At 39.4% G+C, this 18,593-nt stretch overlaps 1 protein-coding gene across 1 annotated transcript; it reads left to right on the top strand.

Annotated features, from left to right (window-relative positions):
- The first annotated feature begins 2,344 nt into the window (after nucleotides 1–2,344).
- On the top strand, nucleotides 2,345–11,363 carry ESM1 (endothelial cell specific molecule 1). Its single transcript, XM_004318070.4, has 3 exons — nucleotides 2,345–2,920; nucleotides 6,054–6,206; nucleotides 9,832–11,363. Exons 1-3 carry the CDS (start codon nucleotides 2,620–2,622, stop codon nucleotides 9,930–9,932), a joined length of 555 nt encoding a protein of 184 aa, XP_004318118.1. The 5' UTR covers nucleotides 2,345–2,619; the 3' UTR covers nucleotides 9,933–11,363.
- The last annotated feature ends 7,230 nt before the right edge of the window (nucleotides 11,364–18,593 follow it).

Below are 18,593 nucleotides of genomic sequence, written 5' to 3'. Positions count from 1 at the left end.
GATCCAGTCTAAAACAAATGAAGGCACAGATAATGTTTTCTAATTTGAATGAAATGCTGGTCAACATTTAAAAATTAGGAGATTACTTTCAAAAGTCTGGATTCTAACTTCTCTTTGAAGAAATTAGAAGATTGGGCACAGTGTGCTCATATTCCTGTATGGTAGCAGTCAGCCAGCCCTACGGAGTGGCTACTTCCCTTAGAGAAGGCGTGTACTCTCAGGTGGACAAAATCCTCTCCTTCCTATTGCATGACACCTTGTGTAGCTCACCACCTCACCCAACTGGGTCACCTGCATGCCTTTGATTTTGCAGTCCTTATTCTAGTCTCTGGAGGTGGTCTGTCTTTGGGTTGGAGTCCTGGCTTTATCATTTGCTAACTCTGTGACCTTGGACAAGTTGCTTAACTCCTTTAGTCCTCAGTTTTCTCATCTCTAAGATGGGGATAAGAACAGTACCTAGCTCTTGAGGTTGTTTTGAAAGTATGGTAATCCACATAAAGTGCTTAGCATTGTGTCTAGTACCTCATAAGCTTTCTATAATAGTTAGGTGTTATTATTGACCACTATTCCAATTAACCACTCTCCTCAGAAAGTGGGGTTCAGCAAAGTTTGAACAAGAAACCTTTCCCAGGGTCGGCCTAAATTGTGAACTAGGCCATCAGAGCATTGGCCATGGAAGCATGATTATGTTGTAATAGGCAATAGAGAGTGTGGCTTTGACACAAGACTGACATGGTTCAAGTTTATCCTCTGACATTTTGGGGATCTTGGACAAATTATTTAACCTCTTTCTGACACATTTTCCTCATTCGTAAAATGGGTATGAGAATAATGCCTACTTCATAAGGTTGGGTGAGGATCAAGTGAGTTAATACATGTAAAATGCTTTGGAACAGTGCTTGGTACATACCATGCACTCAGTGGATGTTACCTACTATTGAAAACAATTAATCAGAGTGTGCTGTTTGCTTCTGGGGAGATGAAGATAGAATATTTTAAATTGGATTGTCATGAAAAATTTGGGAAATTTGGAGGCTAAGTTGCTGGCCTTCACTTCCCATCTCCTTAGTTCCCTGCAGTTCGGTTTCCATTCCCTCCATCCTCCTAAAATTGCATATTTGAAGGCTAATCATCAAGTCACATCCAATGAACTCGACCTCATCTTCTAGAAGGGACAAGAACTTTAGAGATCAGCTAGCCTAATACTGTCAGTTCTCCAAAGGGAAGCAGAGGCTGAGAGAAGCCCTGTGGCTTGCCCATCACTAACTTGTGACTGACCAAGAGCGATCGACTTCGTTGGTTGTATATTTACTAGATGACAGTGGGAATATGTCTATTTTCATAGGTGGTGGGGCTTGGACTCCAACATGTAGCTAGTGTAAGAACTCTCTTCTCTCTTTCAAACTTGCTCTTTCTGCCCCACAAACCTTGCTTAATGAGGCCGAGATCCAGTTAATATATTAAGAGGACTGCTCTGTCTTCCCCAGTGGGACCTAGGCCCTGTGACCCTCCATAGCTTGAAGACCTTGTTTCCTGATGGGTAATGTTTTCCCTTCCCTGTGACTTGCCTCTCTGGGCCACGGTCTGATTTGCCTGCTGGCTCATTTGTTTCCTTGGGCTGCCTGCCTTGTTTGGCGGTTTTTAGTGAGCGTTCCGATCGATGCCAGGAGGTGAGGGGAAGGGCTCTGAATGGGCTCAATCATTGGACAAGCAGACTTGGTGATGGATGAGTCTTCTCCCCAGTGAGTTTTGGGTCAGGACAAGTCCAACTGATAAGTTTTTCCAGAACTGAGTAAGCCAGAAACAGTGTCAGCAGCATCGTACCACTTTTGTGGGTTTTGTATTGATTTTAAAGGAAATTCTCAGCGGCCGTTCCACATCTTACTAGAAATATAGCTACATCCCTGATAAACTTAGATATATGCCATGTGAATTGTTTTAGAAATAACATTGGATGAGGGGTGAGAGGAAGGAAGAGAGGGTCTTTAAAAAAATCCCTTTCAAAATATTTTCTTTCTTCTAAGTATTGAAAAGGCCCACCATAACCCTTTCTTCTTCCAAATGATCTCATAGCTATTTATTGAAAGGAAATACCAAATGTTTATTTATTTTTTTAAAAGGAGCTTCTTCGGTCCTGATGATTCATGTCGATATAATTTTCCTCATGACTGCAGAGGTTCGTAGACAAAGCTATGCCTCAACTGATGTGCTGGTGTCCGAACAATTCCTGTCCTGGAGGAGGGTGTGCAGCCTTCTTTATTCCCCTTTCACAGACGTCCTTGAGCCCTTGAGACGGATGTGAGCGAGTGTTTTAGTCCTCATGCAAAACAACCATCTAAACATAACAGATGACATCAGCTCGGGCTTTTCAATTCCTGGATGGCAGCAGCATGTTAATCCAGCCTTCATCCTGGATTTCATAAACTAAAACAAGAGAGCCTGGCAGGAGGACAGCGCTGCTGCTGGGTTGAGGAAATTGATGACGGGGAAGCATGCGGGCAACCCAGTGTATAAAACTCATAAACGTGTAGGCAGAGGCTCAGCTACCACTTTGGACGGCTTCTTCCCGCCAGCAAAGACCCCGCCGCGGGAAGCGGAGCCCGAGCCGCCGCGGGAAACATGAAGAGCCTCCTGCTGCTGGCCACGCTCCTGGTCCCCGCGCACCTGGCGGCGGCCTGGAGCACCAAGTACGCGGTCGATTGCCCGGAGCGCTGTGACACTAACGAGTGCAAAAGCAGCCTGCGCTGTAAGAGGACGGTGCTGGACGACTGTGGCTGCTGCCGGGTGTGCGCCGCTGGTCCGGGAGAAACTTGCTACCGCACGGTCTCAGGCATGGATGGCGTGAAGTGTGGCCCCGGGCTGAGGTGTCAGTTTTACAGTGAGGAGGATGATTTTGGTGACGAGTTTGGTATCTGCAAAGGTAAAGAGTGACCCCTTTCTTCTCCCCGCCCAGGGCACACTGAGGGCTTTTAGCCAGCGCGAGAGATGAGGAGCCTTTTCTCAAAATGCAAAGAGGGAAAATGCAGGTGGGTTAGGGACCAGGTCCCACACTGATGCTGTCATAGAGAGAGAGAAAGATAACTCTGCAGATTGCAACTGAACCCAGTGTGCAAGAAAGCCCAGAAAGGAATACAGCATTTCACTCATTATGCCTGGGAGATTTTTTTTTCAAGTTCCCATTGAAGACTGTGTTTGCCTCCTTTTCTGGAAAACTTCAGGAACTTGACAGGTAATCTGTTATGGATGGTTTAGGTGTTCTCTCTTCTGCAGTCAGTGATTACAGAGGTCTGCACTGGATAACCTCTTGGAGTGGTGGCTAGCCCTGCGGTTTAGTGATTCTTTGATCTTAAAAGGGTCCACGGGATGGAGGGCACCTCTCAAGATCAAATATTTCTGATGAACACTAATGCACTTTGTGAAATAGGGCAGCTTAAGTCATCTAGCAAAATGACTCACATTCCTGGAGGAAGATACCCTGAAGTATAAAACAAACCTCATTCCACTCTATAAAAGGTTTTGGTCATCTAGAAAAATGAGTGTAAGACCAGGAAAAATAACACCTAAAGAAAAACTAAAATTGGAACTCTGTAAAGAAAGAGGTTAGCACTCTTACAGACTTAAAGAAAAACTTTATTAGGTTGAAATTATAGTTAAACAATGTAGTTAAACATTTGTAAAATTTATTTCAAACTTAGTGACTGTAGTTTACAATGTTTAACATGTTTAGAAACGAAAGAACGGTGATTTTAAAATACTCTGTGTATGGATACCTCATGATCTCATGTTAAGAACTATTATTAAGATTCAACACATATGTTATAGCCCCATTCATCAGTTTTACAGTACAAAGAAGCTTTTATTTTTATTTTTTATACATCTTTATTGGAGTATAATTACTTTACAATGCTGTGTTAGTTACTGCTGTACAGTAAAGTGAATCAGCTATAAAGAAGCTTTTAAAATTAAAGGGACTGAGAAGTTTCTAAATCATTCTTATTTTATGTGTTTAATACAACTGTAAGCTTTTATGAATGGTAATCATCCAGTATTGAGCTAATCCCATTAATTCTTTTAGAAAAATATTTTATAAATCAATTACCTTTTAGGCCACAAAACATACTAAAGGTTAGGAAATAAATGCTTGAACTTTTAGGAGAATTTTATTTTTTGCTTAGCTTATTTTTGTTTATAACCAATAAAAAGTAGAATAGTGAGGAAACATTTTCTCTGGTGGACATTCACATACATTTCTTTCAGCTGAGTAGGATCTCTATTTTCTGTAAATTATAGGGCTTATCAGCCAAGAAAAAAGTACTTCACACAGGGAAATTAGGGAGGAAGTGGTTAACACAATCATACTTGTGATATAACAAGTATACGCCGTGGATTGCTTTTTCTCTTGGCATAAAAATTGACTCTGTATGTGTGATTGTAAATGTCCAATTACATATGGGTAAAGAAACAAGCTGTAAGGCATCTGGAGTCTTTAGCACTCCAATATTCACTGAATGATTGAGGTAGCTGTTAATAAGATACATTTTTAAAAGCTGTTTAGGATAGCTCTTGGACATCCTTCAGATTGCAAGTGAGTCTGGTTTCGAACATTTACTCTCTGCTGGAAATAGTGAGGCTGTGTGAACCTCAGCAGTTAGATACATTATATTTTGCTATAGGCAAACTCTCTACTTTAGCTTTTTTTTTAAAAGAACACCCCTATGAAAACTGTATACTTTAGCTGCATATCTGGATGTTTTTTAAATATTCAGATGTTTGGTGTCGCGTTGCCCAGATAACAATATTTATTGAACACCTACTATCTGCCCAGCATTTTTCAGTACATTGAGGGATACAATAGAAGCATAACTGAGAATCTGGCTAAAGTTTTAGTTTTCAATATCACTGGAGACACAGTCAGATCCCAATGCTGTGTGCTTTTCTGCCAGATACTTTTTTCAGGACCCCTTTTAAGAACTATTCTTCCCAACAGAGAGGCCAATGTTAAAAACCAGGTGCTTCTCTAATCTGTAGGATGCAGAGTACAGCAGTCCTAAATCTCTTTAAAAAATATAGTTCATTAATATCTCTCTTGATCATTCTGTGGAATATTAGATTGCTAAAGACTTAGATGCCTCACAACTTGTTTCTTCACCCATGTGGGATTGTACATTTACAAGGATATTCTTATGCCATGAGAATAAATATTCTGCTTGGCTGTTCAAGCCTGGCTAGTCTATTGAGATGCTATTTACATCATAAAACCCATGCATTTTTACTAAATGAGTTTGTTCTCTTTTGCTCAATATAGTATGTTTTAGTCTAAGTATGAAAACATTGAAGCTCTAAAAGCTTCCAGATTTGGTTAGGTATACGAATACATTCTCAGCTTCCTTTTCATTTAGCATATTGGATCTTAGCTCTGCAGAGGGTTTTAGTAGTGAATCCTCTTAACATCTGGAGGAGTTAGGTACATTTGTACCACCATTTTGATAGATAAGGAAGTTGATAAGAGTTGGAGCAGATTGAGGTTTAGCCACTTCGTGAAGAGCTAGGATGATCGCCCTCTTAGCCCCTGGTTAGTTTAAGCCCTTTCCTGTACCTTTACAACAGTAAATTGTCTGTGATTACAGGGAATTCAAATACAGCATCATATCTCTTAAGCTCTGTGAGGAGCTGATGCACATGTCTATTCAATTGCCCACCTTCACTGAGCTGTCACAGAGGTAGCCCATGAGACCTTGTCTTTTGGTATCTAAGCAGAAAGTAGACAGAATTAAGACTGGTTCAAGGATATTGGTTACGTGTATCTGTCTTCAGTTAAACTTCACAGCAAGACACTACAAGTGAGGCATCCACTATCTGGTCTTAGTGTGTGATTTCACATTTGTGACAAGGTTTCAATTTTCAAAGCCTGGGATTTTTGGAGAATTGGGTTTTATCTGATAGTCAATATTCATGAGATTTGTCCAATTCCTGAGGCTGTGCACACGGGCTGTGAGGATGGACGCTTATGTACAACAAGCAGCTCCCTCTCTCAACCTTCCCTTTATCCTTAGACTGTCCGTATGGCACCTTCGGGATGGAATGCAAGCAGACCTGCAGCTGTCAGTCGGGCATATGTGACAGGGTGACCGGCAAATGTCTGAAGTTTCCCTTCTTCCAATATTCAGTAGCCAAGGCTGCCAACCAGAGATTTGTTTCTCACACAGGTAAGAATTGATTCCTGTATAAACATTGAAACATAGCCTCATTTTCAGTTTGAATAAGAAAAAATATGGATGAGTAGAATAAGACGTTGGTTTAAATGATTTAGTTTCTTTTATTTAATTTAAAGGAAAGGTGGGAGGTTGTTGAAATTTGTTGCTTTTTTTTCAAAGAAACCTCATTAATAATTTTGAAGATTATATAATTTTTGTAAAGTTTATCCAGTTTATATGGAGGATAAATATTGATTACAGAAAAAACCTGTAATAAAAAATAACTGAGATATACAAAGTTATTTAAATTCTTCAGTGATCTGTTTTACATACATACTAGACAAAGCTGCTTCTCTCCCAACTTCACATAGAAAGAGTACTCTGAGGAATTTATTGGATAAGACTTAAGAGCCAACATAGAAAATAGAAAACATTTCTTTTTTTAAACCAAATGGAAGTGTTTAAATGGAATAATTCCAAGCATGCCTTTTTGTGGCTTTTGGAGAGAATAAGAGATAGTATCTGTGATTAAAATTTGGGAATCATCTCTAAACCTTTGAATGAAAGTGTGTAATGTTCACATACTGCTTGTTAGTGCTTCTGTATTTCTTACACAGGTTGTTAGAATGTGAGAAATACAGCCTATAAGACTATACTATTAACCTATTTGGTTATCTTGTTGAATAAATTGTTAGTACAGTAAAGCTTTATTAAATTGGAAGTAGCTACATGTTTAAAATAACATGTAGCCAGAGTAACTGCTAGTATCAACAAACTGTATACTTTTCCCCCTCAGATACAAATAGTTGACAGTCCAAATCTATTTCAGTTTTTGTTTCTGGTTCTTTGCACTTCAAATTAAATAAGATTTGAAATATTGACAAATGTGCTTATTTCCCAGCTTTACCTCCTTCTTACATGTGGGTTCAGTTAAGTACATCAAGATAAAGGGGAAATACTGTGTTTTTCAGTGAATTATTATTTTTAAGTGTGGCTATGCCCTTAAACATTAATTTAAATTGAAAACCTGTTTTTAACCTATTAGGTGAATATCTACGTGAATACTTGATCTGGATATTGAGATCAGTATTAACATTATAAATACTTATGACTTGTCCCTATAGTTCTTGAAAAGCAAAATAGAAGAAAATTGAATTTTAAGTTTGGAAAAATTTTTTTGTTGAGGTGAAATTCACCTAACATAAAATTAACCTTTTTCAAGTGAACAATTCAGTGGCATTTGGTACATTCACAGTGTTGGGAAGCCACCACCTCTATCTAGTTCCAGAACACTTTTCTCAGCTCCAAATAAAACCAGTACCCATCAAGCGGTTACTCCCACTCTTCAACCCCTAGCAACCACCAATCTACTTTCGGAAATGAGGAATTTTTTTGTTTGTTTGTTTGTTTTGCGGTACGCGGGCCTCTCACTGTTGTGGCCTCTCCCGTTGCGGAGCACAGACTCCGGACGCGTAGGCTCAGCGGCCATGGCTCACGGGCCCAGCTGCTCCGCAGCATGTGGGATTTTCCCGGACGGGGGCACGAACTCGTGTTCCCTGCATCGGCAGGCAGACTCTCAACCACTGCGCCACCAGGGAAGCCCTGACACGAGGAATGTTTTGAATGGTTTGATTGTCTTTAGTGCAGGGAAACCTATTACCTCAGCACAGCTAGCTGCCTCAAACACTTGTAGCTCCTTTTGTCTTATTTTGCTTTCTTAAAACCGTAGGCTACAAAGAACATTGAAGGAGCACCTTTAGAATCCCTCTTCACTCGTTTAAGATTGCACCTGAATCTTTCCCACCAAGAGGGAGTTAAATCCCTGGTGAATCTTTGTTGCTGTTTGGGATGAAGGTCTGGGGGGCTCTCGAGCGCCTCTGGAATATTCCTCAGTGATGGAACTCTGTTGTCTCACCTCCATCCTTCCTGCTGCACACACAGGAGCACATCCTCTGCTCCTCTGGACCCTTGTGCAGTCTCTTTCCCTCGGGCCTGTCACCCTCTCTTGTTTGCTTGCAGATTCTGCAAAAATCTTGACCACTGTATAGATGCCTTGGAAACAGATACACTTGACCCTTGAACAACATGGATTTGAACTGTGTGGATCCACGTATATGCACATTTTTTCCCCAATAAACATAGCATCTGTATTGTCATGTTACAGATCTTTAGATTAACTAAGTGTGGGGAACAGTTTGTTTTCGATTAGAGATCACAATCCGTGGAGTCAAAGAACTAGGGTTTGAGTCCTGATTCTATCCAAACCGTTTCAGCTTCCCGCCCTTGGGTGAGTCATTTACCAATTCCTTTGTTTGGGGGCAGGTATAACAATAGGTGGGTTTTCTACTGCATGGGGGTTGGCATCCCTAACACCAGCGTTGTTCAAGGTCAACTGTATTTTGCTGGATGAAAGTTACATTAAGGGTTACACAAAAAATATTTCTGTGCCCAGATTAGGTATCAAGATTCTTATTAGAAATTTATGGAAAAAGCATTTTCTGACCTAAGGTGTTGCCTTTCCTGAGCTAAAGGAGCAACTAAGGATGACTATTAGTGTGACCTCGGTTATCCTTAGTCAGGTTGAGGATGGAGCACAGAATATCCTAAAGACCTCATGGGAAGGCTGCCCGGGAGCCCTTCCGTTCAGTTTTGTTTTGTCCACTTCCTGGGCTTCAGGTGCTACTGCTTACAGGAGGGGGCTTGGGGCCTCTGTCCTGTCTTGGGCTTCATATCACCTCTGCAAAGCCTTTGTAAATGGCACCAAGGTTCCTCAGCACAGGGACCTTGGAGGTGCCTTTCATACCTTGATTGCATGAGGTTGTCTTCTCTAACTTTCTACCTGTTGGTCACAACATTCTTGGCAAATGGACTTCCTGGTTTCCCTTCTTCATTTGTTGTTGTTGTTGCTGTTTAGTAGTGAGCTCTCCACCTTTCTAAGATTGGGAATTCACAAGCAGCTTTTTTTTAGGGGGGGCGGGTACGGGGTAGTGGTAAGATTTATTGAGTTTCATGAATTTACATACATTCATTTAACTACTGGGCCATGCTAATCTTCATATAGCAGAATGTGCACTGCTAAAGCAAACACACCTCATTTTTCTTAGAAGCTGAGAACTTCATTTAAAAAATTCTAAATATTACAAATTTTTATGTAGAGCAAGAACTATCTTTATAAAAGTTCTGCCCTTTGGTCTGCCTTCTGCATTCTGGAGTCACATCGATAAGCTAATTCCTTTTCCATATCAGATAGTATAAGAATCTTACTTAGAGATCTATACTTACAACATTTGCTCATTCCGAAAGTATTTATTAAGTGCCTACTATGTTCCAGGCACTGTTGCAACAGTGAACAAAACAAAGTCCCTGCCTTCATGGAGCTGATACTCTAGTGGTGGAGTGAGATAATACAGGGAACAAAAGACAAATGCATATATAGAATAATGTCAGGTGATAATAGGAGAATGAAGAGAAATAACTCAAGGAGGTGCTAATTGATAGCAGGTGAACACAGCATAGACTCTTGGAATCTATTAAAGATTTCATTGTAAATCCATTGTAATACAAAAATAAGACAAAACCGTACTTGATCTTGAAGTTACAAACATTTGGACATGATTTGTATTCCTTCTACTTTCAGAGCATGACATGGCGTCTGGAGATGGCAATGCTGTGAGAGAAGAACTCGTGAAGGAGAATGCTGCCCGGTCTCCTGTAATGAAGTGGTTAAATCCACGCTGATCCTGGGTGGGATTTCCAAGAGAAGACTCTATTTTAATGATCATTCAACACACAGCCAACACTTTAGGAATTGTCTGTATTATAGCATATGGACACGTAACTTTTGGAGAATAAGTGTGATTCAGGGTGGGTCTAGAAAAAAAAAGTAGGCTATTAACAATCCATAAAATGCATATGACTGGAGACTCTTAGATATTTGTTAAATATTTGAATGCGTATAGATTTGTTTAATATGTGTTTATAGTAATAGTGAAGAACTAAAAATGCAACTTAGATCATCTTAACCTGGAGGGAGATCAGCCAAAGGGAAAGCTAGCCAAACCTGAAGACCACAGCGAGTCCACGGTTCTTGACTTGATGTACATTAATGTTGGGATATGGGCTGGAGGAAGAGTTAGGAGCAAGAGAAGGTGGCGCTGGGGGTGGGAGAGTATGACATTTAGATGTTCCTTGTGGTAGCCTCAGTAGAATTTAATTGTGCTTTTTTTTCACTTTGGGAAAAGTGAAAACAAAACAGTCCCTGAAGGAAGTGGGATGTTGGAAACTTGCAGGAGTTTGAGTAGTAGCCTTGAATTGAAGCAGGTTTCAAAGGGCTGCTAATGTAGTTCCCAGGTTACCGCATCTGAAGGATGGTTCTGGGGCACAGGGCAAACACACACTTCCATAAATGGTTTTAAAGAATGCCACCTCAGATTGAGAGAGCAAGGAAGTATTTTGCCCACTTGGGGGAGGTGTGAAGGTAAATATTTATATATTTTTGTAAACAGTTGTTAGTACAAGTCATCCTCCATACCCATATTTATCACCCTCTTGAGAAAATAAACATAATATTGTTGTTTAAAATGGTTAGAATAAAGGTATAACTCTATAAGGTTTTCAAACACCCAAGGCATGGTAAATTTATTATTAATAATTATAGTAATATTAACAGTAATAAGTATACGAGAAACCTAGAAAAATTTAGTCACTATGGATTTATAAAAGGTCAAAAACATGAGCAACAGAGGGAATTTATTTAAAAGTAAGTGCAGTGACATAGATGAATTTTAAATTCAAAGTAGAAAAAGCTTTTTAGAAGGTTTGGAAGAGAGTCAATTTCAGCAGGAAATGTCAACTTTAAAATATAGTTCATATTAATGTATTTTTTTCTTTAAACTTGGTTGATAAGTGGAATTATGAGTACACTTGGAAGGATCTTAGCACAAACAGGACTGTTGTACTAGATTTTGTTAGGAAATATTTGCAGAAATATTTTATTTGGAGTGAAGAATTATTTAAGAATCATTTCATTATTTACCTGTATTTTATTCTCAAAGTTTGCCAACAGAGTTGTGAATGTGTGTGTGGCAGGGTCTTTGAATGTAAGCTGAATAAGCTGTTAGGATTTGTTTTAAAAGGACAAGTTTATTACTGATCAATAAAACAAACAAGACAGCCTCTCCGAGTCCATTCATGACTTCGTTAATCATTAAAATATTTAAATGATTCATTCAGTGAATAACTCTTTAATACATATCAAAGGACAGGCTCCTCATGTAAATTTTCTGAACAGATAAGCATCTTCTGTCAAAATGTGAGACCAGAATATGTATTTCTTTTGTTGCTATTTATTTATTTATTTTTTACATCTTTATTGGGGTATAATTGCTTTACAATGGTGTGTTAGTTTCTGCTTTACAACAAAGTGAATCAGTTATACATATACATATGTTCCCATATCTCTTCCCTCTTGCGTCTCCCTCCCTCCCACCCTCCCTATCCCACCCCTCCAGGCGGTCACAAAGCACCGAGCTGATCTCCCTGTGCTATGCGGCTGCTTCCCACTAGCTATCTACCTTACGTTTGGTAGTGTATATATGTCCATGCCTCTCTCTCGCTTTGTCACAGCTTTCCCTTCTCCCTCCCTATATCCTCAAGTCCACGAAATTGAGCTATTTGTAATGAGGTGGACAGAATATGTATTTCTGCCTCACGTTTTTGGTCAACCGATGCCTTAGAGCTTCCTGAAAAGTTGGTCCTTATACATTAACCTATTCCACAGAGGCAAAACAAAAACCAAAAACCAAAAAAGCTTCTATTGGTGTTTGAAAGTGGTTACAAACCTTTCAGTTTGGCAAAGACAAGCCTTTCAGTGTCCATAAAAGAGTAGTTAAAAAAAATAAAAATAAAAAAGAGAGAGTAGTAACATACAGCTTTGAAACTTGAGAGTATCATATACAAGAATAGTATTAAACCCAACATTGTAAATCAACTATACTTCAGTAAAATTTATAAAAAAGAATAGTATATGTTCACTCAGCCTTATATGCAAATTATGGAAACATTTTAAGTGAATCAATACGATACGGAAAAATAATGTTTGTATTAGGAAAAACATCCAGTTCGCATGAATTAATTCTTTTTTTTAAGAGGGGAGAAACTGGATGTGAATGAGGTAATGTTACATTAATACAAGTTATAAATATTATTATTAAATGAAACAGAAAGCACTGAAAATCTTTACTTTCACTAGTGTGCAATGAAGTTTCAGAATATACTCTCAGGGCGTGGGGTTACTTAAAGATCTGCCATCTTGACCTGAAGCCCAGGACACAGTTCAGTTGCCCCTTTGGGGTAATGTAGATGGTGGAACATGAGCTAGACTAGGGCAGGGCTTGCCTCTGCTCCTGACCATGCAGCAACCACCTGTGTGACCATGGGCAATAAAGTCAAACAAAGGTGAGCGCATCCACTCTCAGCTGCAGGCATGTTTTCTAGCTTCCCAGCTTCATGCTACTGGGGGCCTTTTGTTTTCTTCATTCCAAACACTAGTACCTGTCTATCCTGAATTGCTCTGTCATCTTCTCACTTATTCTTCATAGCAGTGGTCTCCAAAACCTTTGGATTCTGCATGCTTTTTGATTGCAATTTTTTGAGCATGCAATTTTAAACTATATACATAGTATGGTATTTGTACATTATGCTCATTATAAAACATACACTAAAACTAAAAATTTTTAAAAGGATAAGAAGTAAATAGAAGTTCTGAGATTTTCTTCCTACATCCCAAGGGACCATCCTCGGAAACACCTGAGAAGCAAAAGAAAATGCCATAGGTCAGTGGTCTGGAATGAGGCCCAACCTCATGTGATATTAAAGAGAAACCAAGTTGACACATATTCCATACAATAAATATTTCTGGAATGAATGGATGGATGGATGAGTGGATGAGTGAAAGGATGGATGGGTAGCTAGGAGGATGGAAGGATAGATGGGAAGAGAGATGGATGAGTAGATAGATGAGTGGATGATTGGAGGGATGAATGAATGAAGCTGGTGATAGGCCTTCTGTCTCCAGCAGAGCTGCAGCTACTGAGGGAGTAGGTAGCCTCTCATTTCCCTTCATCCGCCAGCTCCTCTCTTTCCTTAATGGCTAACTTATTGTGCCTATTGGGATTGAAAAAAGCAGGGGCGGATGTTAGAGTCAACGAGTATGACAACTAGGGATGCCCAGAGCAACAGAGACAGGGAGTGCATCTCCTGCAGGCATTGCAGACATCACCGTTGTAGCAAAAATAAAGTAATTTCCTTGGTAGCCAGACTGGGTGGTCATTTTCGGTGAGAGGCAATCTGGGAAGACTGTTGTTTCCATCCTACACTTTATTCCTTCCCTTTACCTTGAGCTCCCTAGGAGAAAAGAATCCATAGATTTAATTCAACATCACACATATTTAGAGGGTGAATTGATTATTTCTGATTACCCATCAGTTAACGTCAGTCATTAAACTAAGGCTCATCTTTAAAAGGGTATGTATTATAGAGCAGCGGTTCTCAAATTTTAATGTTAATCAGAACCCTTGATAAAACACAAATTACTGATTCAGTATGTCTGAGGTGAGGCTCAAGGATTTTCCATTTTAACAAGTTTCCAGGTGATGCAGGTGCTGCTGGTCCAGGGACTGCACTTTGATAATCACTGATACAGGGAAATCTAGACTTGCCTAGAAGGGAGATAATCTAAGGGGTATCAAAAGCAATCATTGTTGGCCTTATGAAAGAATGCACTGCAATATTTCTTAGCCACTTGGTTCATTTAATTTTTTGTTTGAAGATACTTTTTTAAAAAAATTTATTCATTTTTGGCTGTGTTGGGTCTTTGTTTCTGTGCGAGGGCTTTCTCTAGTTGTGGCGAGCGGGGGCCACTCTTCATCCCGGTGCGCGGGCCTCTCACTGTCGCGACCTCTCTTGTTGCGGAGCACAGGTTCCAGACGTGCAGGCTCAGTAGTTGTGGCTCACGGTCCAGTTGCTCCGCGGCATGTGGGATCCCCCCAGACCAGGGCTCTAACCCGTGTCCCCCGCATTAGCAGGCAGATTCTCAACCACTGCGCCACCAGGGAAGCCCCTGTTTGAAGATACTTAACTTTTTTTTTTTAAAGGGTGTATGCGGTTTTTTTTGTTTGTTTTGTTTTGTTTTTAAAGCAGATGTTGGGGGTAGGGGTTTATTAATTAATTTATTTATTTTTGCTGTGTTGGGTCTTCGTTTCTGTGCGAGGGCTTTCTCTAGTTGTGGAAAGCGGGGGCCACTCTTCATCGCGTTGCACAGGCCTCTCACTATCACCGTCTCTCTTGTTGCAGAGCACAGGCTCCAGATGCGCAGGCTCAGTAGTTGTGGCTCATGGCCCTAGTTGCTCCGCGGCATGTGGGATCCTCCCAGACCAGGGCTCGAACCCGTGTCCCCTGCATTGGCAGGCAGATTCTCAACCACTGCGCCACCAGGGAAGCCCTACTTAACTATTTAAGTAGCTGAGAAGATTGAAATGTCAGAAATGTTAAGCTAAACCGTGGAGACTTGTGAGGTACAAGTAGAAGATTATAGGAGGAGGATAGAGGTGGGAGAACCAAAGATTTAGGAAATAATCAAGGAGCCTGTGGCCTCAAGAAGAGTGACGAGTGGTACCATGCGTCATGGAGTGATCAGGCAGACCTGAAGAGTCCCGGTGGCCAGAGTCGAGCAGTGTCCATGAAGAGGTCAGGGTGGAAGTGTGAATGAAGGGCATTGCATGCAGGTGAGCACTGTTCCAGAAGGTCATCTGGGAAGGACAGCACAGCAGTTAGTCTGCAACTGGAGAGGAGAAACCCTAGTTACTAGCAGAGTATTTCTTTCTTTCTCTCCCCCTCACCCCCAAGATTAGAGAGACACCGTTCTAAGCTAACGGTTATCAGTCAGAAATGGAGATAAAGGCTTTCTGAAGCGATGGTATAGTTTGATGTGATTACATGAATCCAGTTTAGAAAATTCCACTTATATAGATTTTTGAGACATAACTTTTACATAGTAGCTATATTTATACACTTTTCAACCCCCTAGAAAATACAGCAGTGCATAGAAATCTGAGATCCTGGGGTTGAGAAGAGGGGCCTAAAGAATTAGTCTAAATCTTTTATTTAACAGATAAAAACACCCCTAGGTCCAAATAATTTCAGTGATAAAATGTTACGCTTGGTGGTGAAAACTCTGCTACTTATCATTGTACCACTTTTAGCCATTGATAGTTAGAAATGAAAACATTAAAGTCTTTAGTTTACCTACCCCATATTTAGAAATATGCACACGCACACACAAACACGCATACACCTATATATATATGAAAGTTTAAAAAAGTATACACCTTTTCATGCAAAAAATGTACTTTTATAAGTTTATTCTAAGGAAATAATTTTTTAAAGTGTTCAAAAATGTTTTTACAACTAATTTTCCATCTTTTACAGCATTGAAAAATTATAAATGATGTGAAAAGGTCGTGGATAGGGTATTGGTTAAAGAAAAGACAGTTGAGCCAAGAACAGACTCTGATTTAAACATTGAACATGATGATTGACGTGTTCACTGCAAAGCAGAGGGCGACAACGTATTTAGTGCTAGGATTTGGTCAGGTAGTGTGGCGGATGGTGGAGCACACAGGGTCTTCCTTGCCGAAACCACAATCAGGATGCAGAATCCTTTTAGATTTCCATGGCTCCCTCGCCCCAGCTGTTTTTTTTTTTTTTTTTAAACATCTCTATTGGAGTATAATTGCTTTACAATGGTGTGTTAGTTTCTGCTGTATAACAAAGTGAATCAGCTATACGTATTCATATATCCCCATATCCCTTCCCTCCTGCGTCTCCCTCCCACCCTCCCTATCCCACCCCCCCAGGCCGTCACAAAGCACAAAGCACCAAGCTGATCTCCCTGTGCTATGTGGCTGCTTCCCCCTAGCTATCTATTTTACGTTTGGTAGCGTATATATGTCCATGCCACTCTCTCACTTCGTCCCAGCTTACTCTTCCCCCTCCCTGTGTCCTCAAGTCCATTCCCCAGCTGTTTTTTAAAGTGATACCTTTACCAGGTTTGCCTGAAACATTCACCTTAGTTTTCATAGAAACAACAATCCTCTTTTTGTGCTGCTAGCTTATTGATCTTTTCATATTTAAATTACGTAAAAGTGATAACTGGCACAAACAATTTTGGGAAAAAATGCAACGGGCTCTTGGTATGTTTTTATTTCAACTGGTGGAAGTGCAAGTGTGCGTATGCATCCTAGAGGGAGACCTGCCTGCCTGCATTCTTCAGTGGACACGAGGGATGTCAATAGTCCTATGTTATCCAGAGAGAATGGAGTTGCATGTGATTTCTCTGAGAATATTAATTGAAGGTTGCTTGAGAGTACCTCGACTGTATATTAAGTGAAAAAAGTACACTACAATGCTATATGAATAATATTATCTTTGTGAAAAAAATATAAATGGATAAAAATTGAGATATTAACAGTGATGCTTATTTTATTCTTTACATCTTTAGGTATTTTCTAGAATTTTGCAGTTAGTTTTATAATTGAGAAAAAGAAAAAATTTCTTTCCATTTTTGAAAATTTAAATTGTAGCAAATTTAAACAAGTGAAAACAAATTAGTGGTTTATTACATGCATGGTGAACTAAGAACATGATCCTATATTTCAGTTGTTTTAGATGTACTTTGTTGTCCTGACACTTTGTTAAATATAGAGATAGGGTTTCAAAGCAAGTAAATGTAGAGAATTGTAGTTTTCTTGCAAATACTAGAAAGGCTACAACACACATTAGCATACGTTGCACCTCTCTTGTGGAACAAATCTTGGTCCAACAGAAGCAAAGCCAGTGAATACTTAGAAAGTGTAGATAAAGGTCTCTGGATTATAAGTACACATTTTAAATTACAATATACCTTCCGCACCTATGCACAGAAATGCTATCTGCTTAAGCGGGTGGTCAGGCCACCAGGGTTTTTAAAGTATTTCCTGACACCTGTGAAGTTGGTAAATATTTCCTGTTTTTGTTGTGTCTAGAGAAAACAGGAATTAACAACTTGGAAGTGATTATTAAACAAACATTGTGAATGACTTCTACATAGGCAGTTCCCAGTATGAGATTTCATTTTCTTAAAATCTATCATAACATATTTCTCTTAAGGGAAAAAGTAATTGTCATAATAATCTGACAACTGACTGAATGGTGGAAGATAAACCTTATACCCAGGAGGAATGGCACCTATATTAGTGGCGGATGTGTACTATGCACTTTCAGAATTTAAATAGAAATCCAATTTGTAAGTCTTCAAAAGTAAGCAAAATTGAGAAAGTAAGCAATGACTATCTTTTCGATGGCTTTGTGCTAACTATACATAGTTAACCTTTTTGAAAACTATTTTTGATTATCTTAAGTACTATGGAAGGACCCTAGAGTTTTTGATCAGACAGAGCCACGATTAATTCACTGCAATACTCACTAGTTATTGACTTCAGTTGTGTTCTTTAACCGCACTGTTCCTTAGTGTCCTCTGTGTAAAGTGTAGGTAATGGCTTATGTGCAAAATTATAAGGACGTTTGCACACCTTCTATGTATGTCATTTTATCCTATCCCCGTGTCTGCATATTCTAAGCTTATGAAATAATGCAGATAATTTAAGTGTTATTATATAAGCCACCCTCATTTTTCTTTTGGTATTTCAGATGTACCTTAAGTGCAGCAAGACTGAAATATTTAAAATATTTCACATGTTCTGTTGAAGACGAATAAATAAAGAGACTGAAGAAAATCAACTGACTTCTTAACAAACTTGAAGATGTCTGTAAAGGGTAAATAGCAATGAATAAAATTCAAGTAATATCGTTTGAAACTCTCTCACAATTCTACAAAAGAAGTGACTATTTTTAAACAACAAATAATAGTGTTCTATTTAAATCTCCAAACAATTATTAGTATGCTCCTGAAAAAAAAAAAAAAGATACAATGCTTCAGGAGAATGCAAGGGAGCCCTACAGATGTGGTACACTTCCCTGTGTATTATTTTTAGTTTTCTATTCCTGCCTTTTATTTTGGGACTTGGCCCGCTTCCTTTGTAGTTTCCCCTTAACTTGTTCATACCTTTCTTTCTTATATAATGCATTTTAAGCTGCATTATTTTTCACCTCTCAAAGGAAACTCAAGGAATGTTGACCAGTTCAGAAACCCCTGCTAGTCTTGGCAACAACATATTTCTTGGTTTGGAAACAACCTTGGACATCCAGGGTCATAGTTGACTTTCTAGTTATTTAATGAATCAGAGCTACAGAGGGATTGGAGACCAGAGCTTTGTAGATTTTGAACACCATTTCCATGAAATT

Source organism: Tursiops truncatus, chromosome 3 (genome assembly GCF_011762595.2).
Source record: "Tursiops truncatus isolate mTurTru1 chromosome 3, mTurTru1.mat.Y, whole genome shotgun sequence".
Classification (NCBI taxonomy): domain Eukaryota; kingdom Metazoa; phylum Chordata; class Mammalia; order Artiodactyla; family Delphinidae; genus Tursiops; species Tursiops truncatus.
Note: the sequence above shows the minus strand (reverse complement) of the source record. Positions and strands in the feature narration are given on the sequence as shown.

Coding starts and splice junctions, on each gene's coding strand:
- ESM1 (XM_004318070.4), top strand. CDS start 2,620: ATGAAGAGCCTCCTGCTGCTGGCCACGCTCCTGGTCCCCGCGCACCTG. Junction 2,921..6,053: donor CGAGTTTGGTATCTGCAAAG/GTAAAGAGTGAC, acceptor CTTTATCCTTAG/ACTGTCCGTATGGCACCTTC. Junction 6,207..9,831: donor GAGATTTGTTTCTCACACAG/GTAAGAATTGAT, acceptor TTCTACTTTCAG/AGCATGACATGGCGTCTGGA.